Source organism: Cavia porcellus, unplaced genomic scaffold, assembly GCF_034190915.1.
Source record: "Cavia porcellus strain 051 isolate PalLab524CR breed Dunkin Hartley unplaced genomic scaffold, mCavPor4.1 scaffold_22, whole genome shotgun sequence".
Classification (NCBI taxonomy): Eukaryota; Metazoa; Chordata; class Mammalia; order Rodentia; family Caviidae; genus Cavia; species Cavia porcellus.
This window is the reverse complement of record NW_026947505.1, coordinates 36,575,154-36,595,974: the sequence shown is the minus strand read 5'-3', so window position 1 is coordinate 36,595,974 and position 20,821 is coordinate 36,575,154. Positions and strand designations below refer to the sequence as shown.

At 43.9% G+C, this 20,821-nt stretch overlaps 2 protein-coding genes across 8 annotated transcripts in view; both read right to left on the bottom strand.

Moving 5' to 3' along the window:
• Window positions 1-20,821, bottom strand: part of Mpc1 (mitochondrial pyruvate carrier 1) — a 506,120-nt gene that overhangs the window by 86,400 nt on the left and 398,899 nt on the right. The window lies entirely within an intron of this gene.
• Rps6ka2 (ribosomal protein S6 kinase A2) overlaps window positions 1-20,821 on the bottom strand; it is a 370,448-nt gene that overhangs the window by 30,721 nt on the left and 318,906 nt on the right. For all 7 annotated transcript variants that reach the window (XM_023563599.2, XM_063233075.1, XM_013148872.3 and 4 more), the window contains 2 exons: window positions 10,419-10,483; window positions 2,528-2,630 (listed from right to left, as the gene is read on the bottom strand). In XM_023563599.2, the coding sequence (XP_023419367.1) occupies window positions 2,528-2,630; window positions 10,419-10,483 (168 nt within the window). The remainder of the gene's footprint in view (window positions 1-2,527; window positions 2,631-10,418; window positions 10,484-20,821) is intronic.

Sequence of the window (20,821 nt, the reverse complement as noted above, 5' to 3'; positions counted from 1 at the left end):
TTGATGATGTTGTGAATATTTTCTGATATGTGGAATAGGACTCATGGTTTTCATATCTTAGATTGGCGTCGAACACCCATCAGCATGCCCTGCCCCAGCGAGCAGCTGATGTATGATTAGGAGGCATAAACCGGATGATCTCAATTTAATTAAGAATGAAAATCAATTACAAGAAATGCCCTTTGTGTATCCAAAATCTAAAATAAGTGACTGGCAGATTATCAACTTTATAAGCCTCATATTGCTATGGCTGCTCATTAACCCAAAAATGCACCACCGATCTGCTTAAAGAATCTCACCCTTTTATAAAATTAGAATGACTTTTATGCATCTTTAGTACTCTAATTACTAAAGATGCCAAAATGCATAATGTGATAAATCAACTTGAAGTAAAACCAATTGAGAATCTGAGATAGTAAGGAATCAAAAGCTAATTCTATGTGGTGTTGGAATGCACTGTCTAAATGTGTTTTTCTTAGGACAGTATTAAAATAAAATTGAATTTTCTAAGTGCACATAAGGATTATGAGGCTTATGGTCACACTGACCAGCTAGACTGGAGTCTAAATTCTTCATGAATAATACAAAAAGCACGTTGTATGAATAATTTAGAGTTGACTGCATTAGCATCTTCTTACCCAGTGCATAAGTGTGGTCTTGCTTTGAATATTTTAAGCACACAGCCACACATGAGGGCAACTCAGGAAGCAGAATTGCCCACTCCACAGAGGACTCTCCAGGTTGCGGAGGTATGCACAGCTTCCTGGACAACCTGCTTGTGCTTGGGATTATGTACTCTCTTGTTCTTTTACGTTCAAGTCACCCACAGGAAGAAAAATACGGTGACATTTTCCAGTGATTTGTGGAATTGCCAAACCCTGGCTCAACTTTCCAATGTTGGAAGCTAAAAAGAAATCTTCTTCTGCAAACTTGATTAACTGGGTCAATGAGAAGGACTCAGCCAATACCTGGACAATTTTTCTTCTTCCTTTGTTCCTCATTAACATGTAGCAGAACTTTAGGACAGTCATCACCCAAATCTCCTCTATTTTGATGGTTTTGGTTTTCTCTGGGGATTGCATGGGACCCAGAAGACAGAGTAAGTAGCCTGTCATGGCTCCTGGTTCATGTGCATTGAGTCAAGCACTCCTGTTCTTCCTGCCTTGCTGTTTTTAGAGCAGGAGTAGACCCGAGTCCTAAGCACATCCTGTCACAGGACCAAGGCCTTGTCCATCTGGACCAGCTCACACCCACCAGCATGCCTCCGTGCATGGCAGCCAGGGCCCAAGGGAGATAAAGGGTTTTCTGTGCTCAGACCTAGAAGGGACAAGGGGGTTCTCTGTTTCTTGATCCAGAAAGGACGAGGAGGTTTTCTGTTCCAATTTTACCTATTTGATACTCATTTTGATCTTCTACTTGTTTCATAGTTATCTTTGAGAAATGCTGGGAAATTTTAGATGCAAATCAGTGAGGAAATTGCCGTGAACCTTGGCAACCCTCTAGAAGTTCCTCAGTTCCCTCACCCCCTGAATATGCACAGAGCTACTATGGAAATAACTACCACCCCACCACTGTTAGGGCTGTATTTGCATCTCCAGATTCACGTGCTGAAACACTAAGCCACAGTGTGGCTGGACTCTGAGATAGGCTCTCACAAGGGTAACTGGGATTAAACAAGTCATAATGGTGAGTCTTAATTGGGTAGAACCAATCTCCTCTTAAGAAAAGAAGGCACAAGAGCTTGCATGCTGTCTCCACACTCAGAGGAAAGACCACGTGCGAACACAGTGGGGTGACCAACTGTAAGCCAAGGAACCCACCCTGTTGGAGCCTTGATCTTGAATTTCAGAATTGTGAGACTTCTAATGTCTGCTGTGGAAGCCCCTCAGCCCTGTAGTGTTTTGCTATGGCACCCCTAGCATACTAAGTCAACTATTATAGCTAGAGAAGTAAACACTAATTCATCATTATCACAAGTGATCATTTGAAAGGGAGCTGACCAGTTCAGATTGAACAGATCCTGAGAGCAATTTTGGACATATCACAAAACTAAATTTATATATCCACTTGCTATGCTAAGATCTAGTACTGATATGTCTTTTCAAAAAGGCTTTTGGATTTTCATTAATAATAAATGTAACTCTTTTATGCATAAACTTAAGTGACAGCCTCCTTTTTCCACAGAAACCCTCTAGTTAAGCTAGAGATCTGTTTCACCTCAACTATCCCGTGGGGTTCTTGCTTGCATGTCTCGTGAGATGGGTGGTCACAACCTGGTGACTCAAAATGGGAAGTGGGCTACACAACACCTTGATGAATTCCCAGGTGGGCGTTATCTAGAGAATACCACAGAACTAGCTCTGCCACTTAAACTTTTATTTTGGGGCAGAGAAGACAAGAAGCCCAAAAAAGAATTGGTAGTCCTTTTCCTTTAGGAGCACCCTCGAATGTGGATACTTCTGTTCTTCCTCAGTTATCCAGGGTCAAATAGGAGAGGCCCCTGGAAAGATCTGTCACTGTCACACACCTGTGGGTGTCCGTGCCGTGAACTCAGGGTCGAAGTGGAAGGTATCCTCGGGCCTGCCCACCGCAGGCTTGAAGGGTGGTTTGATCTCCTTCCGGTACAGCTTCTGCAGAGGAAGCAAGACAGGTTCTGGGGAGGCTGAGAAGGGCATGGGCAGCCCAGACACCACCTGGGAGAGGTTGTATTATAGGCACCTTCATCTAGAAGAGCTTTCCATACCCTGCATGTGTGTGAATGTACACAAAATGCAGACTATGTCAGTGTGTTGTATTACATATGTCCTACATGATATATCAGATGTGATAAATACAGTGAATGTTTAAAAAGATTTCTTACAGTAAAAGAGATGTTTGCACTCATCCCCCTCAAAATACTGCCCTTGGCTTCAAACCCATTAATCCCACCATTCTTGCCATTTTCTGAAGTAGTTCTGAAAGTCCTTTTTCATGAGTGTCTTAGTTGTGCTGTCCTGGTTATCTTGATATCCTGATGACTCAAAATGTTTACCTTGTATGGTCATTTTGACTTTGTGGAAGAGCCATAAGTGGCATGGTGCTAGCTCTGATGAGCAAAGTGGATAAGGACACGACTTAATGTTTTTATGAGCCTCTATTTCTGTTAGATGGCACTTGGCAGCAACATGCACTATAATTTTTTTTTTTTAATCATCTCGTAAAGACACTCTTACAAGAGGACTTCTGGAACTGCTTTGGGTGTACCCAGAAAATGGAAGACGTGGCAAACACAACATATGGCAGGGCTGGGAAGGGGAGGTCAGGCCATTGGCTATATGTTCCAATTCCTAGACACTCCAACTAAAGGGTCTGGAGCCCAGCTTTGCAGCCAGGGACCCAACTGGTCAGGCAGGTGTGGATGCCAAAGGCAGTGACTCTAGATGAAATCTGCTATCAATGTCTCAGTGACAAGGCAAAGCAGATTTCATCACCTTATTATACAATGATACTGAGGTTAGAATTCAAAGAGTAACTTATTCAAGGCCAAGAAGGAGAAGAAGGCGGGCAGGAACGGTAACCAGGTCTCCTGATCCTTCTGAAAGCCCCAAGTCTATGGCATGGCACTTGCCTTTTGCGCTGGGTACAGGTGCTCACCTACACTAAACCAGTCAGAGACTAGGGTGGCAGCAAAATCACCCAGTCCAGGAAGGCCAAGGACTGGGAATTCACAGAGGATGACTGTTGGAACTCCACCTGCTCTCCATTTCCTGCCCTAGGTGAACAGCTTTATCAGGAATCGACATGAGCCCTTTCATAAGCTCCTTACAGACACAGAAAAGAAGCTGCATCCTTTAGCGATGCAGGCACAGGGCAGGAGCAAACCTTTCCAAGGCACACCCTCCTTTGGAAAGTTCTGGAACCCTGGTGCTGCTTTGCATCCAGAGCTCTCCTGCCTTGCTTCAGCTAGGTTAGCAAATAAAATCTGTCCTGCTGAAGTAAAGATACGTCTTCTGAGGTGGAGGGAGAAAGAAGGAAAGAAGAAAGAAAAAGAAAGACAGAGATAGAGGAGGAGGAGGCAGGAGAGAAAGAGAGAGAGAGAGAGAGAGAGAGAGAGAGGAAAGGGTTGCGAGAAAGAAAGGGAGAGGGGCTGGGGCAAGGGGCTTGCAAGCAGGCGGTCGTGAGTTCGATCCCTGGTACCGATAAAAATGAAAAAGACAAAAAAAGGAGGGGGGGAGAGAAGGGAGAAGGGAGGCAGAGAGACTCCTGTTACAAAGGTAGGCCTCCTACTTTTGTAAGAAGTACTTATTTACATGGAAGATTGCTATTTAAAACAAAATAAAGCAGACAAATCAAGCTGCCACCCATGCGTCCAACTCCAGTGAGAGGAGTTTGCCTCTCACTGGAATTGTCTCTGAGAAGCCAGAGTTCACGCGGTCCATTTCAGTTTCTCCCCAGGCACACAGGGACCCTGTTTGGGAAGGTCAGCTTCATGTGCCTAAGAAAACATCCCTCAGATCAGTGCTCCTTCTTTCCCTGAGGGCATCTGCATCCGGTGGACCATTTGGCAAGTTCTGGAGAAACTGGTCTTTACCCTGTGCTATCCAGCATCTGGGGGTAGAGGCCAGGGCTGCCACTGACTTTATAAAACTCAAGACACCCCTGAAATAGAGAGCACCTCCCCAGATGTCAGTGATGCACATGTATGCTGCTTGGCCTTTCCCTGGTGTCTGTGATCTGTCCATCTGCAATACAAAGAAGCAGATGTGGATGTCAGGGTGATTGGGCATTTGTCTACACTAGGGGGATCCCTGACACGGGCAAAGGTGACTGTGTGTCCCTGATCTTTCTCGTGACATCTGAGATGGGACATGCTGTCAATTCATGAGGAAACTGATGGTTGGTAAATTTAGGCTGCCCATAAAAACAAGGCTTATCCCTGGCCAGTTCTTGTTAGGGGTTCACATCAGGCGGCTCCAAGATTTTATCCAGAAGAAAAAGGACTCCTTAGCGTCAGAGTCAGAACCTAGGAAAGGTACCTGAGCACCTCACTTGGGTTGAGAATATTGTCCAGCACATCAGGCAGCCGGAGGGTGAGGGTAAGCATGGTCCCTGTATCCAGGATGCTGCCCCTCACAGCTGGACACAGGCCCAGCCTGCTTATGGCCCGTACTGTCCAGTTTCTCCCTCACCTCTCCACACCTCTGCAAGCTTATTACTGGAAGCCACCAGCAGGTCCCACTGAGAGGCCACAGAACCCAGTGACTATGTGGAGTATTTGTATGCTGTGATCACATTGGACTTTATAAGATAGTTCGTAAGCATGGGTGTCTCTGCCCATTTCCCACCCAGGCTTCTGAGCCTCTGTGTGGGTTTTACAGGTCCTGACCTGGGCAGCAGGGGCATGCCTGAGGCATGAGAACACGGGTATGAAAGGAGCTGCCAGGGTCCAAATGCTGATTATTGTTGTGAATATAATCTGTCCTCTGGGGGCCACTCTGCCCTCTGTCCCCTGAGGTTGCTATAGCTTCAGTCTGGTCTCAGCGTTTGGTCTTGGGAGGAGAAAGTAGCAATCTCTGTATTGTTCTCCTGGGGCTCCTTGGAGCCAGGCACTCTGCCCTTTGCTTTATCATCCTGGATGCTTATTGAGATTTTAAAGGTGGCTCAATTTTTTCCTGTTTTGGCATAAACATTCTGGAAGGTGCTAATATGTGCTATTACAATGTATATTTTTCTTTGCCCTGTGTTCAAACCTGAGAATGGGTCTGAAGTGTGTGATTTTGCCTCTGCTTCTGAATGCAAATTGCAGCACACACTTCAGCTGAGCTGGAGAGAAAGCAGCAGCGGCATTCTCACAAATTTTGAACTCTAAGACGTATGTGGTGGATGTTCTGAGCTGGAATCTCCCTCTCTGAGACTCTAGAACAAGGCACATCCAACCCCATAGGAATAAAATGGGGTTTCATGGTTCAGTTCACCAGTATAAATCATCTGATTTGTTCAAGGATGTTAGATGGCACAAGGCTGGCAGTGACCTTGAGACAGATATCATATCACACATGCGTATGCAAGGAATCTTTGAGCAGGCACATTAGGGTTCTGTTTATACCTAAAGGGCCTTTAGAATGAGTAAGAAAAGGACAGAGAGAATACAATAAAAGTGGTAACTGGATAATGGAGGAGGAAACTGGTTCTAGTTTGGGGCCACAGACCCTAACATCAGCTTTATGCAGTTTTGGTTCCAGACGTTTCAAATTAACATGCTCCAACAAAGCAAAGGACACATTTATAGACTGTTTCTGAAATAGTAACAAACATATGCAGGTGCAGGAAGGTGGCAGAACAGAAGGGACAGGGCAAATTTAAATGATTTCTAGGGCACTGTGGTGGAGTAGAGTTTCACTTACAGTTTATCCCAACTGTAAGAATCTATAAAGGCATCTAGATTTACAGAATTACTAAATCAAAGAGTCCTTGCTGACACCTTGAAAGGGTGAGCACCCTTGATATACTTAGCATAGGGACAGAGTGATGGAAATCTTTCTCTGGACATTGGGAGTGGTGAGGGTTATCTGGACCCCTGACCTGACCAGTGGCTGAAATCAACTCTTGTGAGGAGCTAGAAATACTCTTCATGGAGGTAGCAAGATCACGGGGACCTACAGGCCCTCTCTCTGCTCCTGTCTATGCACATGACATCCAGGGGTACCGCATCACAAGCTGTAGGTCCCCAAGTGACCTGGACACCCTTCTAATTGCTTTGTGCCCAAGTTTCCCCTGGAGTCCCTCTTACCTCACTCTAGAGTAAGAGTTGCTGATGTGCTTGGAAGGTTTGAAATGTAAAAATATCGTAACTCAGACTAGTGATTAATAACAGTAATAATAAAAGTAATTGCAATCACACATGAGAAGTGGTGATTCTTGGGGTCTTGGCATGAGTGGCATTCTGGGAAAGAGAATCAGAGCGACTAACATCTTCCCCTAGAAAGGTGCATCTGGTACAGCTCTGAGCTCTGCTGGTTTCACTCAGGTCTCTGTGCAAAGGAAGCTACTGGGGCCTGTCTGGTGCAGCCTGCATATTACCTTCTATGAAGTTATTTTAGGTTCACACTAATCCTGTGTTCTTAGCATTGCTTCAGCCATGGAAGAAAAATAAACACAGCTTGTATTTGCTGGACTCCAGCACACCCTGTAAGAGGTTTCCAGTCTATAATTAACTTGTGATTTTTTCATTTAGCAGGTCACACGAGAGAGCCTCCAGAACGCTGCCCTGGAGCACACATTAATGTGCCAGGCACAGAAAGCCAGAGCAAAAGCAACACAGGGCAGACAGGTGCAACCCACTTCCCTTGTCAATGATGTGTTCTGTTCCAGCAGGTCACCTGAGCCCTCAGGGGATGGTTGGTGCATGACAGATGTTTATTTAAAAAAAAAAAAACCCTGCTGGCAGTTTTGGGTCACAGAAGGCAGCAAAGAGGAAAATAAATATCTTTATATTTTCCCAGCTGGGTCCTGAGGCAATAGTATGGGTAAAGTCCCCTGGTGAACATCAAGAGCCAGGGAATGTCTTCTCCTTCATCACTTCCGAGTGTCAGTATCCCAGTGGGAAGCCACTGGTATGATCTTGCAGCCAGAAATGACCCGTGGTTGACAACCACAAGGGCACATCTGGACCACAGATTGCTGAGCAAAACAGTCCTTAAGTACATTCCCATGGACTTTCCAAGGCTCAGCTCATGGCAGAGGGTCCAGGCTAGTAGCCAAGACACAGGGCTAGTAGCCTTGGCCACAGATGCAAGGATAATGCCCAGGCCTTGCCTGGGGGAGGGGTCAGCAGAGATGGAGAAATCACTTATTTTGTCTCAGCAGGGCCTGAATGGCTATCAAGACTATCAAACCCATCCGGGGCCAGTGGTTCTTTCCAAGACCCTGCACTAGCATGCCCATGGTCATTGTTGAGCATATCTTTTCTGTCATCCCTGTGCCATCTCTTGGTGAGTGCTCAAGTCTTTGCCCTCCTGTGCTTGGATACTCAGTCTGCTTCTATGGCAAGCAACAGTCTTCTGGTGTGACAGATTCCCTGACTGAGTGACTTGAGGATGGAACTCTATTTTCTAACCATTACACTGAGGAGAGCTTGATTATGCTTCATTCAGGCAGGTGTCATGCATTATTTATTGAATAAATTAATGCAAGAACCATATTTCAGAGCTCCTCCTTCACTCACAGGCTCTGTTAATGCAGAAGGCTGGATAGAATGAGGGACTTTCCTCCGTCAAGATTCTATGAGGCAGCCTTTGGCAAGGACAGGGATAAAGAGTAAACACGCTTGGTTCCATGAACAGAAAGACATCTCTCAAAATCCATCTTCCTGTTCAAAGCCCAGAAACCTAGCAAGCTTGCCTAGCATCACGAGCATGCCCTCCTGGACTGCACTTCCAGCTGGGACAGCATCTGTCTTCAGCATTTGTCAAGGTCCCTTGGCTAAGTATTTTGTGGAGTCACCAGAATACACGGTTGGACGCCTCCCTGTATTCCTCACCCCAAGCTCTTTCTCCTTCCACCTGCAGCTCTTGTGCACCATTATCTGCACAGAAATCCCCCTCTCCATGTCCTAGGCATGGTCTGTAGAGGTTACAGAGAGAAAGGGAATGGGACGATCTCATTCCACAGCCACCTGTCCTGAGGTCCCTCCCTTGGCCCTCAGCATACATGGACTCACTCTTTCCTTCCTTCATTCCTCATTTACTCACACACTGGCATTTGTCTGTCACCCTTCTCAGAGGCAGGAGGCAGAAAATAATATGCAGCAGAGGTCAGTGATATGGTATGACACATTTAAAGATGACAGGTGGGAACAGGGCTGGGTTAAGAAGTGGGGTGAGAGGTTGCAGTTGGGTGCCTTAGGAGAAGGGAGAAGGAGGTAGAGTGGACCTCCAGAGTTTGGGATGAGGATCCCAGAAGACAAGCCAGCCAGAGCCCAGCCTGGTGGTATAAGGCTAGGGGATGCAAACACTGTCCTCCCACCTTCTTATTTATCCTGACCTGTCCCACTTCCTCCCCTTTCACAGAAGAACACTCTCCTGGTGAGGCGGTGCACAGTCACCTGTCCAATAGGGCATCAGACCCCACGGTTGGTCTCTGCTATCCCCACTGCTCTACCCACTGCCCAGAAAGTGCCAGAAACATGAAATGCCAACACAAGTGGCTGAGTGAATGAATATGCAGGTGACAAATAAATAGATATGTGCATGCTGCTGTGAATGCCTGTGGAAATCCCTGAGACATGTTGACAGTGTCACCAAGGCATGCACACCAATGCATGTCCCAAGGCGCTGGTTCCTAAGCCCAGATGCTGTGCGGTGTAGATCACCCTGCAGGGGCACATGCTGGCCACTGTCAGTGAGAGGTGGGGCTGGTCTGTAAACCAATCTTCATGGATAGGAGAAGCATCCCAGAAAATATGCTCCAATCATCAACCATGGACTGAAAATGATTTTTAAATGTTTGCTTGAGACTGAGTGGCCTGAACATCTTACAAGATTCAGTTTTCAGGCAGAAGCTCAGAGGGAGGCACAGTTTTGGAGAGCCTGCATTGCTCCTACTTTATCTGGGGAGGGGTATATAATCTGATTTCCACTTGCTCTTGGAGCATGGATTCCCACCTGCTGGGCACTGTGGGCATCCTAGAGGTTCACACTTTCTTCCATCATCTTGGAATAGAAGCCTCATGAAAACAAGTTCTACATCAGAGCTGGAGAGTTGGGATGGGGCATAGAACCTTCCCAGACTTCCCAGTGTGAGTGGGACTCAGATGGAAAGAGGAGGAGAGCTGATTTCACCCAGCACCAATTAGTGTGCTCTCCACTCTTGGAGGCCCAGACCAATGGGGACACAGAGCAGAGACAGGAGGCCAGAGTACACAACAAACTCTGTGCTGTCTAAAGGGGATTCTGATGTTTTAAGACATTCCATTAAAAGTCCTCTGAGATTAATTTGTGAGCTCAGGAAAAGAAAATCTCAAGTGGGTTTTGTATCAATCTAAAGGACTGTGTCCATCTACAAGAAAGGGCTGCAGGCATCTGTTATCAAGGGAGGAGCCTCTTTGAGACAGGAGAAAAGCCTGTTGTTCTTGGCTTCCTGATGCCTCCTAGTCATCAGGCATCAGAAACCAATGGTATCTACCTCCCAATAGCTGGTACCTGGGAAGAAACTGGCAGGGCTGGGGGTGATACAGGGACCATTTACATTGGTAGAGGTGAGCCACAGGTAGGGTGGGGTCACAGTCTGTACCTCTTACATGCCATCCATTCAAGGGGTCCTGAGAGTTCTCTTCCCACAGGTGGCTCAGTTTTGAAAGAGCTGCTATACAGCTGCCAAGCAGCTACCTCCTCCCACGCCCCTTTCTCCGTATCTGTGAGCCGCTGGGACATGCAACTTACATTCCAGTCGATAGTAACAAAGAAAGGGTGACGCTTAATTTCCTCCACTCCATCAATGCCAGCGCCTGTCATAACAATAAAGCAGAGATGGCACATCAGAACAGATCCAAGATTACTTGTTGTCTCTGACAGCTCCTAGCACGGCAGTGGGAGGGGCTGGGGGCACAGGAGTGGACCTGGGAGCTCAGGCTGCTCCTGCTTTCCTGTGAAGTCCCCATTTAGCATATGACAAGGAGGGTTGAGAGACAAGTAGTGAAAGAAGGCAAAGTGTGGAACTGGTGCTTCCTGCTCCAGCTTGAAAACCTTGGACACGCAAGTGGGGGCAGGTGGCTGTCATGGCTGAAGACTGCCTACTTGAGATGCGTAGAGTGCAATCTCACATGGAGCCTCTGGGAGCCAGATAAAGCCCAGCAGAGTGGAAGGGGCCCTGGGCAGAGCACCTGGTTCTGCTGCTGGAAGGCTCAGCAGGGAAGGAAAGAATATAGCAAGGGAAGACAGCACTTGGGCAGGACTGAGCCCTGGGCATGCACAGTGTGGCCCTGCACTTCCCTGTTACATACGAGGCCTGCTCGACACTGAGACAGCTTCTCCCTGCAGACGGTGGTAGCTCTCTCGGCTTTGTCCCTTACTTCTACCTCACCTTTTCCTTACTTTGTTGCTTACACCAAAATCATCAGGCTCTGGGGGAGGAGGGAGTAGTCAAGACACAGGGGATGACTGGGCCACTTTGGATCTTTCAGCATGAGGCTGTGACGGTTGGTGGATGCATCCTCACACAACTGCCAGAACCCTCGCTGCCAATTAAGAGTCAATCTGATGGGAATAGTGGACTTTAGTGACAGTGTCAGTGTTGGTTTATAATCATGACAAATGCTTCACAGTCAGGTAAGATGTTAACCTTCAGGGAACTGGGTGCCAGAGGAGTTGCAATAGTGCATTTTGCTAATTTTTTTTTTTTAGTGGACTTACATTTGCTCTAACAAGAAAACAACAACCCTTTAGCTATATGAGAGTTGGTACTTTCTTCAGGATGGCAACACCAGGGAAAAGCCAGATTCCTCCTTCTGCTGAGTTAGGGAACAGGATGGAGGGGAGAGTGCACAGGAGCCTGGGTCTCCTGACAGCTCCCACCCCAAATGTGGAGAGGCACGGGCCCCCTACTCTGTACACAGAGCCCTTTCTGCTTCTCTGATTGGGCTTTCTCCCAGAGCTCATCTCCATACAAACTGGCTGGTCCCATTTCATCCATCCCATAGGTGGCTCCTTCTATATGAGAAATTTAGAGCAGGGAGCCAGGAATGAAGGGCAGCACAAGGTCAGTCCTGTGGCAATCTGTCCTTCATGGAGTCTGGCTGTGTGATCTGTGTAGTTAGGTGATTGACCCTTTCCCCACAGCAAGTGAGAGCCACTGGACAGATAGCCATGGTAGGCGCCATGGCTTCTTCCCTGACACTTCTGTTGCTGATTATAGGTTGTACAAAGACAGAGCCTCAGGAATGAATGCTGTCCAGGTGGACAACAGCCCAGGGCCACCTCCAGGTGGATGACAGCCCAGGGCCACTTCCTGCCTCTCCCTTGGAGCTTGTCTAGGCCTTGTAAGTAGAAAGAGCTCCTTTGACTAAATGCCCTGTAGTATTCTCTGGCCTTTCTCTGCCTGGGGCTGCTTGTATATGAAGCATACAGGCAGGGAACTAGACAAAGGTCTAGGGACCAAAAGTTTCTCTGCCCAGAAGAACCTCCTGGAGGCACTGGCATGTCCACACTTCACTGTGAGGCAGAGATAGCAAATGTGCCTCTGGCTTATCTGCCATACGTCAAGTGGTTCCTTTACAAATGAGAAAACTGAGGCAGAAATAGGTTGCGTAACTTGCTCTAGGACATACCAGCTACGTGTTGTAAAAATAGAATTTGAAGCTGGAGCTGCCCGACTTAGCAATGTGTTGTAAAAATGGGATTTGAAAATGTTCCTTTCCTGGGACTCTACTTTGATCTTCAGATCTCATCTGGGTCTTTCCTCAGCAGACACCTCACTGAGGTTCCCATGGATCTACCTATGTGTCTCCTTTATTCTGTCGGGGACCCAAGTCCAGAAGTCAGGTCAGGCTCATGCAGTCCCAACCCCTTGCAGTCCTTGATGGGTGCTCAAAGCCTGCTGAAATAGCTTCCAGGACGAGCGGTCTGACTTCCCAGGCCATCTTCCCCATGCCTGTGCTGTGCCTTCTGGAGTGACAACCAGAATTTCAGGGGAAAAGTCTTCCTGGCTCTGATGACGGGGTGGGAGGAAAAATACCTCCACCTCAAGGCTGTTGTAATATCAGTCATGTAGCTGGGAAACCTTAGCACCCCACTCGTACAGTCATTTGTGGCCCATGTTTCCTTGAAGTTTCTGCTTTACTCTGCAAATTAATGAGTTTAACTTCCTTTCCTCACTTGTCAGTATGGTCCACAGAGAGGACAAGTACCACATGAAAGAGATACACGTACTGAAGAAATGGTGCTGGTGTTCTTGGATCACTCAGCCAATGTATTTTTGCTTGCCTTCTGTTTTCCTCTGCAGTTAGAATTCAGTACCATTTGGGTTCCGAACCCTCAGCACAAAAAGAGCTGATGGTGAATGAACACTATTGCTCCAGTGGAGAAAGGTGGAGATGGAACACCCAGCTTTTCAAAGCCAGCATCAACCATCTAAGAACCAAAGAGTTCATGGTTCTGGATTGCATTATTAATCCTCTCCCAAAACATTTTCAGACAGATTATTTTGCATTTGGCTCCCTTTTTATGCAGACTGAACAAATCTGGGAAATAGCAGAGAGTGAAGATTGGATGAGGGAAGATGGGAAAGTGTGCTGCTCTCTGAGCCAGAGTGACATGCTGTGGAATCCTGACCAACACTCTGCTCCAGGAATGAATCTCCCTCACAAACACTGGCAAGACCTGGAAATATAGAGAACAGAAGAGCTATATATCTCTCTTGTGAGGCTCAGTGATCTTCCGTTAACTTCCACAATGCAGAGGCAAACAAAATTCAATGGGACAGTAGACTCAAGAATTCAGACTTGATTTTTGTAGCAATAACAATAACAAAGTTCCAATCACTCATGGGCTATTTCCGCACCGAGTGCCCTGGAGCACGTTTGTCTAGACTGAGATCTCTATTTTTACTCTGGCCAAGGGTGCAGTATAGATTTGAGATGTGACTTTGTGAGGAAGGGTCTCATTTCATCCAATCCTACCCAGCTCCTCTATTTCACATGTTTAACACAGTAAACCCCTCATTTCATTGTGGGCTTTTTAATTCTCAGAAAATAGTCCCAAAAGGGCTTAGTATCGGCCTACAAGATATGTCTGTATATAGCTTTGGGAAATAGTTGATTTCTTTGCAAAATGCAAATTTTTGTTGTTGCTTTAGAGTCATGTAAAATCCACTTGGAACTCTTTGGAGTATTCAGAATACACTTGGCTGTGGCTCTCTTCCTGGCACACTGTCTGCTTTCCTCAGTGGCAGACTGGAAATATCCAGTCTTTCACTCTTCAGGTGACATCCAGAATTGATTTAAATATGTCTGCTTTTTTGGTGTCTTAATCATTTATGAATTATTTACCCATTGCTTCTTTAGTTTTTAGAGTCTTTTCTGCTCATTAGGAATTTCATCTTTATGGCCCTTGCCTAGCAGTGACTTTTCCTTGAAGGCACCACAGGGGATAGCCAGGGCAGGTACATGTGTACAGCTCCCCAGAAGCCTCAGCCTTGTGAGTTCTCAAGGTTTCTCTGGGCTGGTTGAGAGTGAGCCAGCTCCAAAGAGAGTTGGGGGCTGTCTTTATGTTCTGGAGCAAGTGGCCAGAGGTTGGCTTATACCACAAGTTTTCAGCACTGCTCAACGGAACCTGGGTGAGACCTTTAGCACCCACGATGGACAACATTTGACATCATGACTTCACATCTTTTACAGCTCACTTCAGGGTAGGAAACAAGAGAAACAAAAATCCCATGGCAGTGTGGGAGCAGCACCCACAGGTGCTCGGAAAACATGATTGCATTATTTGATAGTCATTTATTCACAGTGCTATTTTTGTGTTCATCAGTACATTTAATTCCTTTTTAGCCTTTAACTCAAGTCACCTGGGAGAATCTCACAAGAGTTTCTGGAAGAAGCTGTAGATACTCATTATATGTGAGCTAGAAAGCTCTTGGTTTTGGGAAGACAGCCTGGGAAGCAGATTCAGTAGGTATATGATTCCTGTCTCTCAGGAAAGTCAGGAAAGGAGAAATACTGGTCTTGAATTTCGAAAACCCACTGCCTAGTCACCATCACACTGCAGTTAGAAATTGATATGTAAAGTCAGTTAACCATGCAGGGAAAGGCTTGATCAGCAACCCCAACCAGCCGGGGTGCATCTGTGTGCCACTTGGGGCCTGGGAAAGACCTTCCCAGTGACTCCAACCAACTGGGAAGCCTAGGTGTGCTTCATAGGGCCAGGAAAAGGCCTGTCTAGTAACTACAACCAGCTGGGGAGCCTCAGTGCACTGCACAGGAGCCTGGGAAAGGTCCACCCACTGACCCTCATTCAGCTGAGGAGACCCCCTTCTGAACAGGCCACCAGTGCCAACTCAGGAAGCAACTAAGACTGTGCATTTGGCTTCTCTGCAGGAATACAAGAAAATGACAAAATGGAGGAGGAAAGCGCAATCTCAAACCTCTAACCCATCCCAAGCAAGTCCAGGAAACATGGACATATAAGAAAGTGTAAGCCGCATACCTGAAATTTCTGAAATCATAGCAATTGAAGTAAAAATACAAGTCCATGAAGCTGTAAAGGGAATCAGAGCAGAAATAATCTAGATACAAGAATTGATAAACATAATGAAAGAAATGCTGAGCATATCCAAAGAAGACATAGTTAAAAAAAATAGAGGTGTATTGGAAAATGATGGAAACTTTGAATGAACAATATAAGAAAGACCTAGAATGCATGAAACAGACTCAGAGAGATATCCAGGAAATCAAAAATTCCATCAAAAGCTGGCAAACCTGCTTGAATGAATGTGAATATAGACTCTCAGACCTAGAAGACAAGATTGCAGCTAGCAATCAGGAAAAGAAATATCTTTTAAAAATAACAAAGGATCAGGAAATAACAATTGAACAGTTGCGAGATAATGCAAAAAAAACCCTCAATATAAGTTGATAGGTGTAAATAAAAAAGGAGTCAACACAAATAAATTAAAAGTTCATTTACAGAAGTAATTGCAGAAAATTTTCCAAGTATAGGAAAAGAAACTGACATACAGATAAGGGAAGCATATAGAACTCTAATTAGCTGTATCCAAAATAAATCTACACACACACATATAATAATAATCAAGATGCCAGAAATTCAGCATGGCAGAATATTAAAAGCTGTTAGAGAAAAGAAACAGAACACCTACAAAGGAAAGACCATCAGAATCGCAGCAGACTTTTCAACACAAATAATCAAGTCAAAAAGATCATGGAATGAAGTATTTGAAGTCCTAAAAGAGAACAACTTCCAAAACAGATTGATGTACTCTGCAAAACTATCTTTCAGAATCAGTGGAAAAATAAAATAATTCCAGGACAAAGAACAACTGAAGAACTTCATGACCATGAAACCAACCCTAAAAAGCGTAGCAAAAGATATTTTAGAGAGAAAAATGACAGAATTTCAAGTACACCAACAGAAAGAAACCATCAGGCAGGGCGAGCAAAGAGAGGAAAAGTAAAGAACCAACAGCAAAAAACTAACATGACAGAAACAAGGCAATATATATCAGTTATAACCATTAATGTAAATGGTTTATAAGAAACAGACTGGCAGAATGGATCAAGAAACAAAATTCAACCATATGCTATACAAAATAAACCCATCTAACTGTAAAGGAAAGAAAATCAAAGGATAGAAAACAATACTTCATGCAACAGGAACACAGAAAAAAGCAGGAGTAGCTATTCTGTTTGTAGACGATGTGAAGTTCAAATCCAGAATGATCAAAATTGATCACGACATACTGGTTAGTGGAAAACTTCAAGAGGAAGAGATAACAATCTTAAATATACATACACCAAATAGAGGACCATCTAGCTATATAAGACAAATATTAACAGACACGAAAATCAAATAAGCAATAACACAATTATAATGGGTGACCTTAACAATCTATTGTCACAAAGAGACAGATCAACTAGACAGAAAGTCAGCAAAGAAAGAACTGAATCAAGCCTATTAACAAATGGATTTAGGAGACACGTACAGAATGTTCCACCCAACAGCATCAGCATACACATTCTTCTCAGCTGCACATGGGGCATTCTCTAAAATAGACTATATGTTAGCTCATAGAACATGCTTAAGTAAATGCAAAAAAATCAAAATTATCCCATGCATATTATCTGACCATACAGCCATGAAATTGGAAATTAATGACAAAGGAAATCACATAACCATATAGAAATTAAATAGCACCCTACTGAACAACCAGTGAGTCACAGGGGAAATTAAAGAAGAAATTAAACAATAGCTACAAGCAAACAAAAATGCAAATACAACTTACTGGAACCTGTGGGATGCAATGAAAGCAGTCCCCAGAGGGAAATTTAATGCAGTGAATTCTCACATCAGGAAACAGAAATGAATAAACAACCTGATTCTATACCTCAAATTTCTAGAAAAAGAAGAGCAAATCAAGCCCAAAGCCCAAAGAAGGGAAGAAATTGTAAAGATCAGAGCAGAAATGAACACAATTGAGACTTAGAAAACAATTTAAAGAATTAATCAATCAAAGAGTTGGTTCTTTGAAAGAATAAATAAAATTGATGAACCCTTAGTCAACTTTATCAAAAAAAAAAAAAGGAAAGAAGAAAAAACTCAAATTCATGCAATGAGTAATGAATATGGTGAAATCACTGCAGATCCTGTGGAAATACAGAAGAGTATCAATACCGCCTTAGAAAACTGTTACTCTCATAGGTTCAACAACACAGAAGAAATGGGCAGATTTCTAGAAATGTATGAATTACCAAAGCTAGATCAAGAAGATATAAAATATATGAATAACCCAATTTCAATCAATGAAATTGAAAATGTAATTAGAAACTTACCAACAAAGAAAAGTCCAGGTCCTGATGAATTCACTGTGAAATTCTACAAGAAATTCAAGGAAGACTTAATGCCAGTACTCCTCAAACTCTTCAATGAAATTGAAAGAGAAGCAGTTCTAACTCATTCCTGGAAGTAAATATCACCCTGATTCCAAAACCAGAGAAAGACCTAATCATAAAAGAACCACAGTCAATCCCCCCTAACGAACATAGATGTGAAAATCCTCAATAAAATACTGGCACATAGAATGCAGCAAATCATCAAGACAGTTATACACAATGATCAGGTGGGATTCATCCCAGGAATGCAGGGATAGTTCAACATATGCAAAGCAATAAATGTAATACAGGGGCTGGGGATTTAGCTCAGCGGCATAAGCACCTGCCTTGCAAGCAGGCAGTCGTGAGTTTGATCCCTGGTATCAATAAAAATGAAAAAGACCAAAAAAAAATGTAATACACCATATCAATAGAACCAAAACCAAAAATTACATGATCATTTCAATAGATGCAGAAAAAGCTTTTGATAAAAGCTTTTGAAAAAGCATTCATGATAAAAAATCCTATGGAAAATCAGAATAGATGGTCTTTATCTCAACCTTATAAAAGCCATATACAATCAACCAATAGTCAACATCTTATTAAATGGACAAAAACTGAAAAATTTCAACCTAAAATCAGGAACAAGACAAGGATGTTCATTATCACCTCTCCAATATAGTTCTGGAAAGACTTTTCGCAAGGGAGAGAAATAAAAGGAATAAAGATAGGAAAAGAAGAAGCTAAACTATTATTATTTACAGATGACATGCTCCTCTATATAGAAGACCCTAAAAATTCCACTGAAAGACTTCTAGATCTAATAACCAAATTCAATAATGTAGCTGGATACAAAATCATCACTCAAAAATCAATAGCATTTTTATATACAAGCAACAAACTGACAGACAAAAATGAAAAACCATACCCTTCACAGTAGCACCTCAAAAATTAAAATACTTAGGAATTAATCTAATAAAGGAACTAAAAGATCTATACATTGAAAATTACATCACTTTGAAGAAAAAGAAATCAGGGACTTTGGAGAACATGGTGGACAAATAGCAGCAGCTACAGAGGCTCTCTGAAAGACCCAGCTTAGAATTCAGGAATGGTGCAGAGTAAGGAATCATAAGCAAGAGGAGATATGCCCTGCTGACCCAAGAACGAACTGGGCTGAGAGAAACCAACTGGAATGCAATCCTGGTGCTATAACAGGAATACAAAAGCCTCAGTGTGGAAGCTGGAGCCCGCGCCATTGGAAGTCGCGATTTGAGTTTCCTGCCGCTGCTGCTGCGTCTGAATCGGCTTGGCAGGGAGAGAGACGCGTGAAAGCTCTGAGAATGGAAATCGGTGAACGGAGTTGAAAGCAGGACAGGTGGGGAGCTGTGCATCGACCTGTGGTGAGTGAGAGAAACTGGGATTCTTCCACTGTCTAGGAGACTCCAAAAGAGGACATTCTGGGACTGGGCAGACTTGCGGGAACAGGGCGCTGTAGTGACTTCAGTCATGCATCCCCCTCTCAAGTGGGATTGGTGAGCAGTGCCTAGCCTACGTGACACTGCTGGCTGAGACCCAGTAGCTAGCACAACCCAGGTCCCAGCACCTGAAGGTAGATTGACCTGGAGGGGCAGGCCCCACATAGGCTGCCTGGTCTGCAACTTCCTGGTGCACTGCAGTGGGTGGGAACACCTAGCCGGCACAATTCAATCAGACTGTGGCTGACAGGGAAGGAAGCTGGGCCTCCTATATACGCTTGCATATATAAGGAACAAAGAATATGGGAAGAGGCAGCAACAAGAAAGGGTCCTCTGCCCCCAATCCTGAGAAAGAGGCAATAGCAGACACAGCACCAATAGATATAAAGCACTATTCCCAGAGCCTCATAGACAAGTTCAGGAATGAAGTTATTAATGACCTGAAGCTAGACATAGGCAGAATAGTTAGAGAAATGCTAAGCACCACCCAAGAAAAAACAGATGGTGGAATGGAAGAACAGAAAAAGAGGGGAGAATTGTTTGATGGAGAAAATAGAGAAAGCATAGAATACATGAAGCAGGTTCAAAGAGATTACCAGGAAACTAAAAACTCTATCGAAAACTGGCATAACAGCTTAAAAGAAACTAAGGACAGATTATCTGAACTGGAGGGCAGATTTGTAATATGGGAGAATGAAATGAAAAACTTCTTAAAAATAACAAAGAAACAAACAGCAATAATACGAAGACTCGAAGATGATAAGAGGATCTATAACTTAAGAATTAAGAACATAAAAGAAGAAGTAGGGACACAAACAAATGAACTACAAAAGCTACTCACAGAAATAATCCAGGAGAATTTTCCTAATTTAGCAAAAGGTAAAGATACTCAGATGTATGAGGCATACAGGACCCCAGCCACCTACAACCCAACAGAGCAACACCCAGGCATATAATAATCAAAATTCCAGAAATCCAACACAAGAACAGAATATTAAAAGCCATCAGAGACAAGAAACAGATCACTTACAAGGGAACACCCATCAGAATTACAGCAGACTTCTCGGCACAAACCATCAAATCATGAAGAGCATGGGGGGAAATAATTCAAGCTTTGAAAGATAATAACCTCCGGCCAAGATTGATATATCCTGCACAACTATCCCTGGAAATTGATGGAAAAACAAGGTGCTTCCAGGATAAAGAGGAACTAGGGGAATATGCAACCACCAATTCAACTCTACAGAGAATACTGCAGGATATTCTAAAAAAGAAAAATATGAAGAATCCAGAAATAGTGGCAGAGAGGCCACAATGAATGGAGCAGAAAACAAAATGAAGAAGACAAACTGACAACTAATGACAGAAAAAGAACTCAACAGAAATGAGGCAGAGAAGATTGGATGATAGGAACAGCTATTTTGGAGAAAATGACGTCATAATAGGTAATACTGATTTAGTATCATCTTGTTTTGAAGTCTCATCAAGCTTTTGTTCTTCTGTCTCCTAAACAGGTTGTATCTTATTGGATTTTATTAAATGTGATAGTATAAACAAAAACTTTTATAGACAAGGAGATTATACAGAAACCATTGTTCATTTTCTGTTAGTTGATTCTAAATACCCTGTAATACTGTCATTCTCTTGAATGGTTTTACATTGTTTTGATATATTTGATGCTACAGTTTACAAAGTTATACTCAAAGATTTCAAGGAAAGAGACAATATGGTAACTACTTTTATGTTGGGATTATCTTGTGGTGAAACA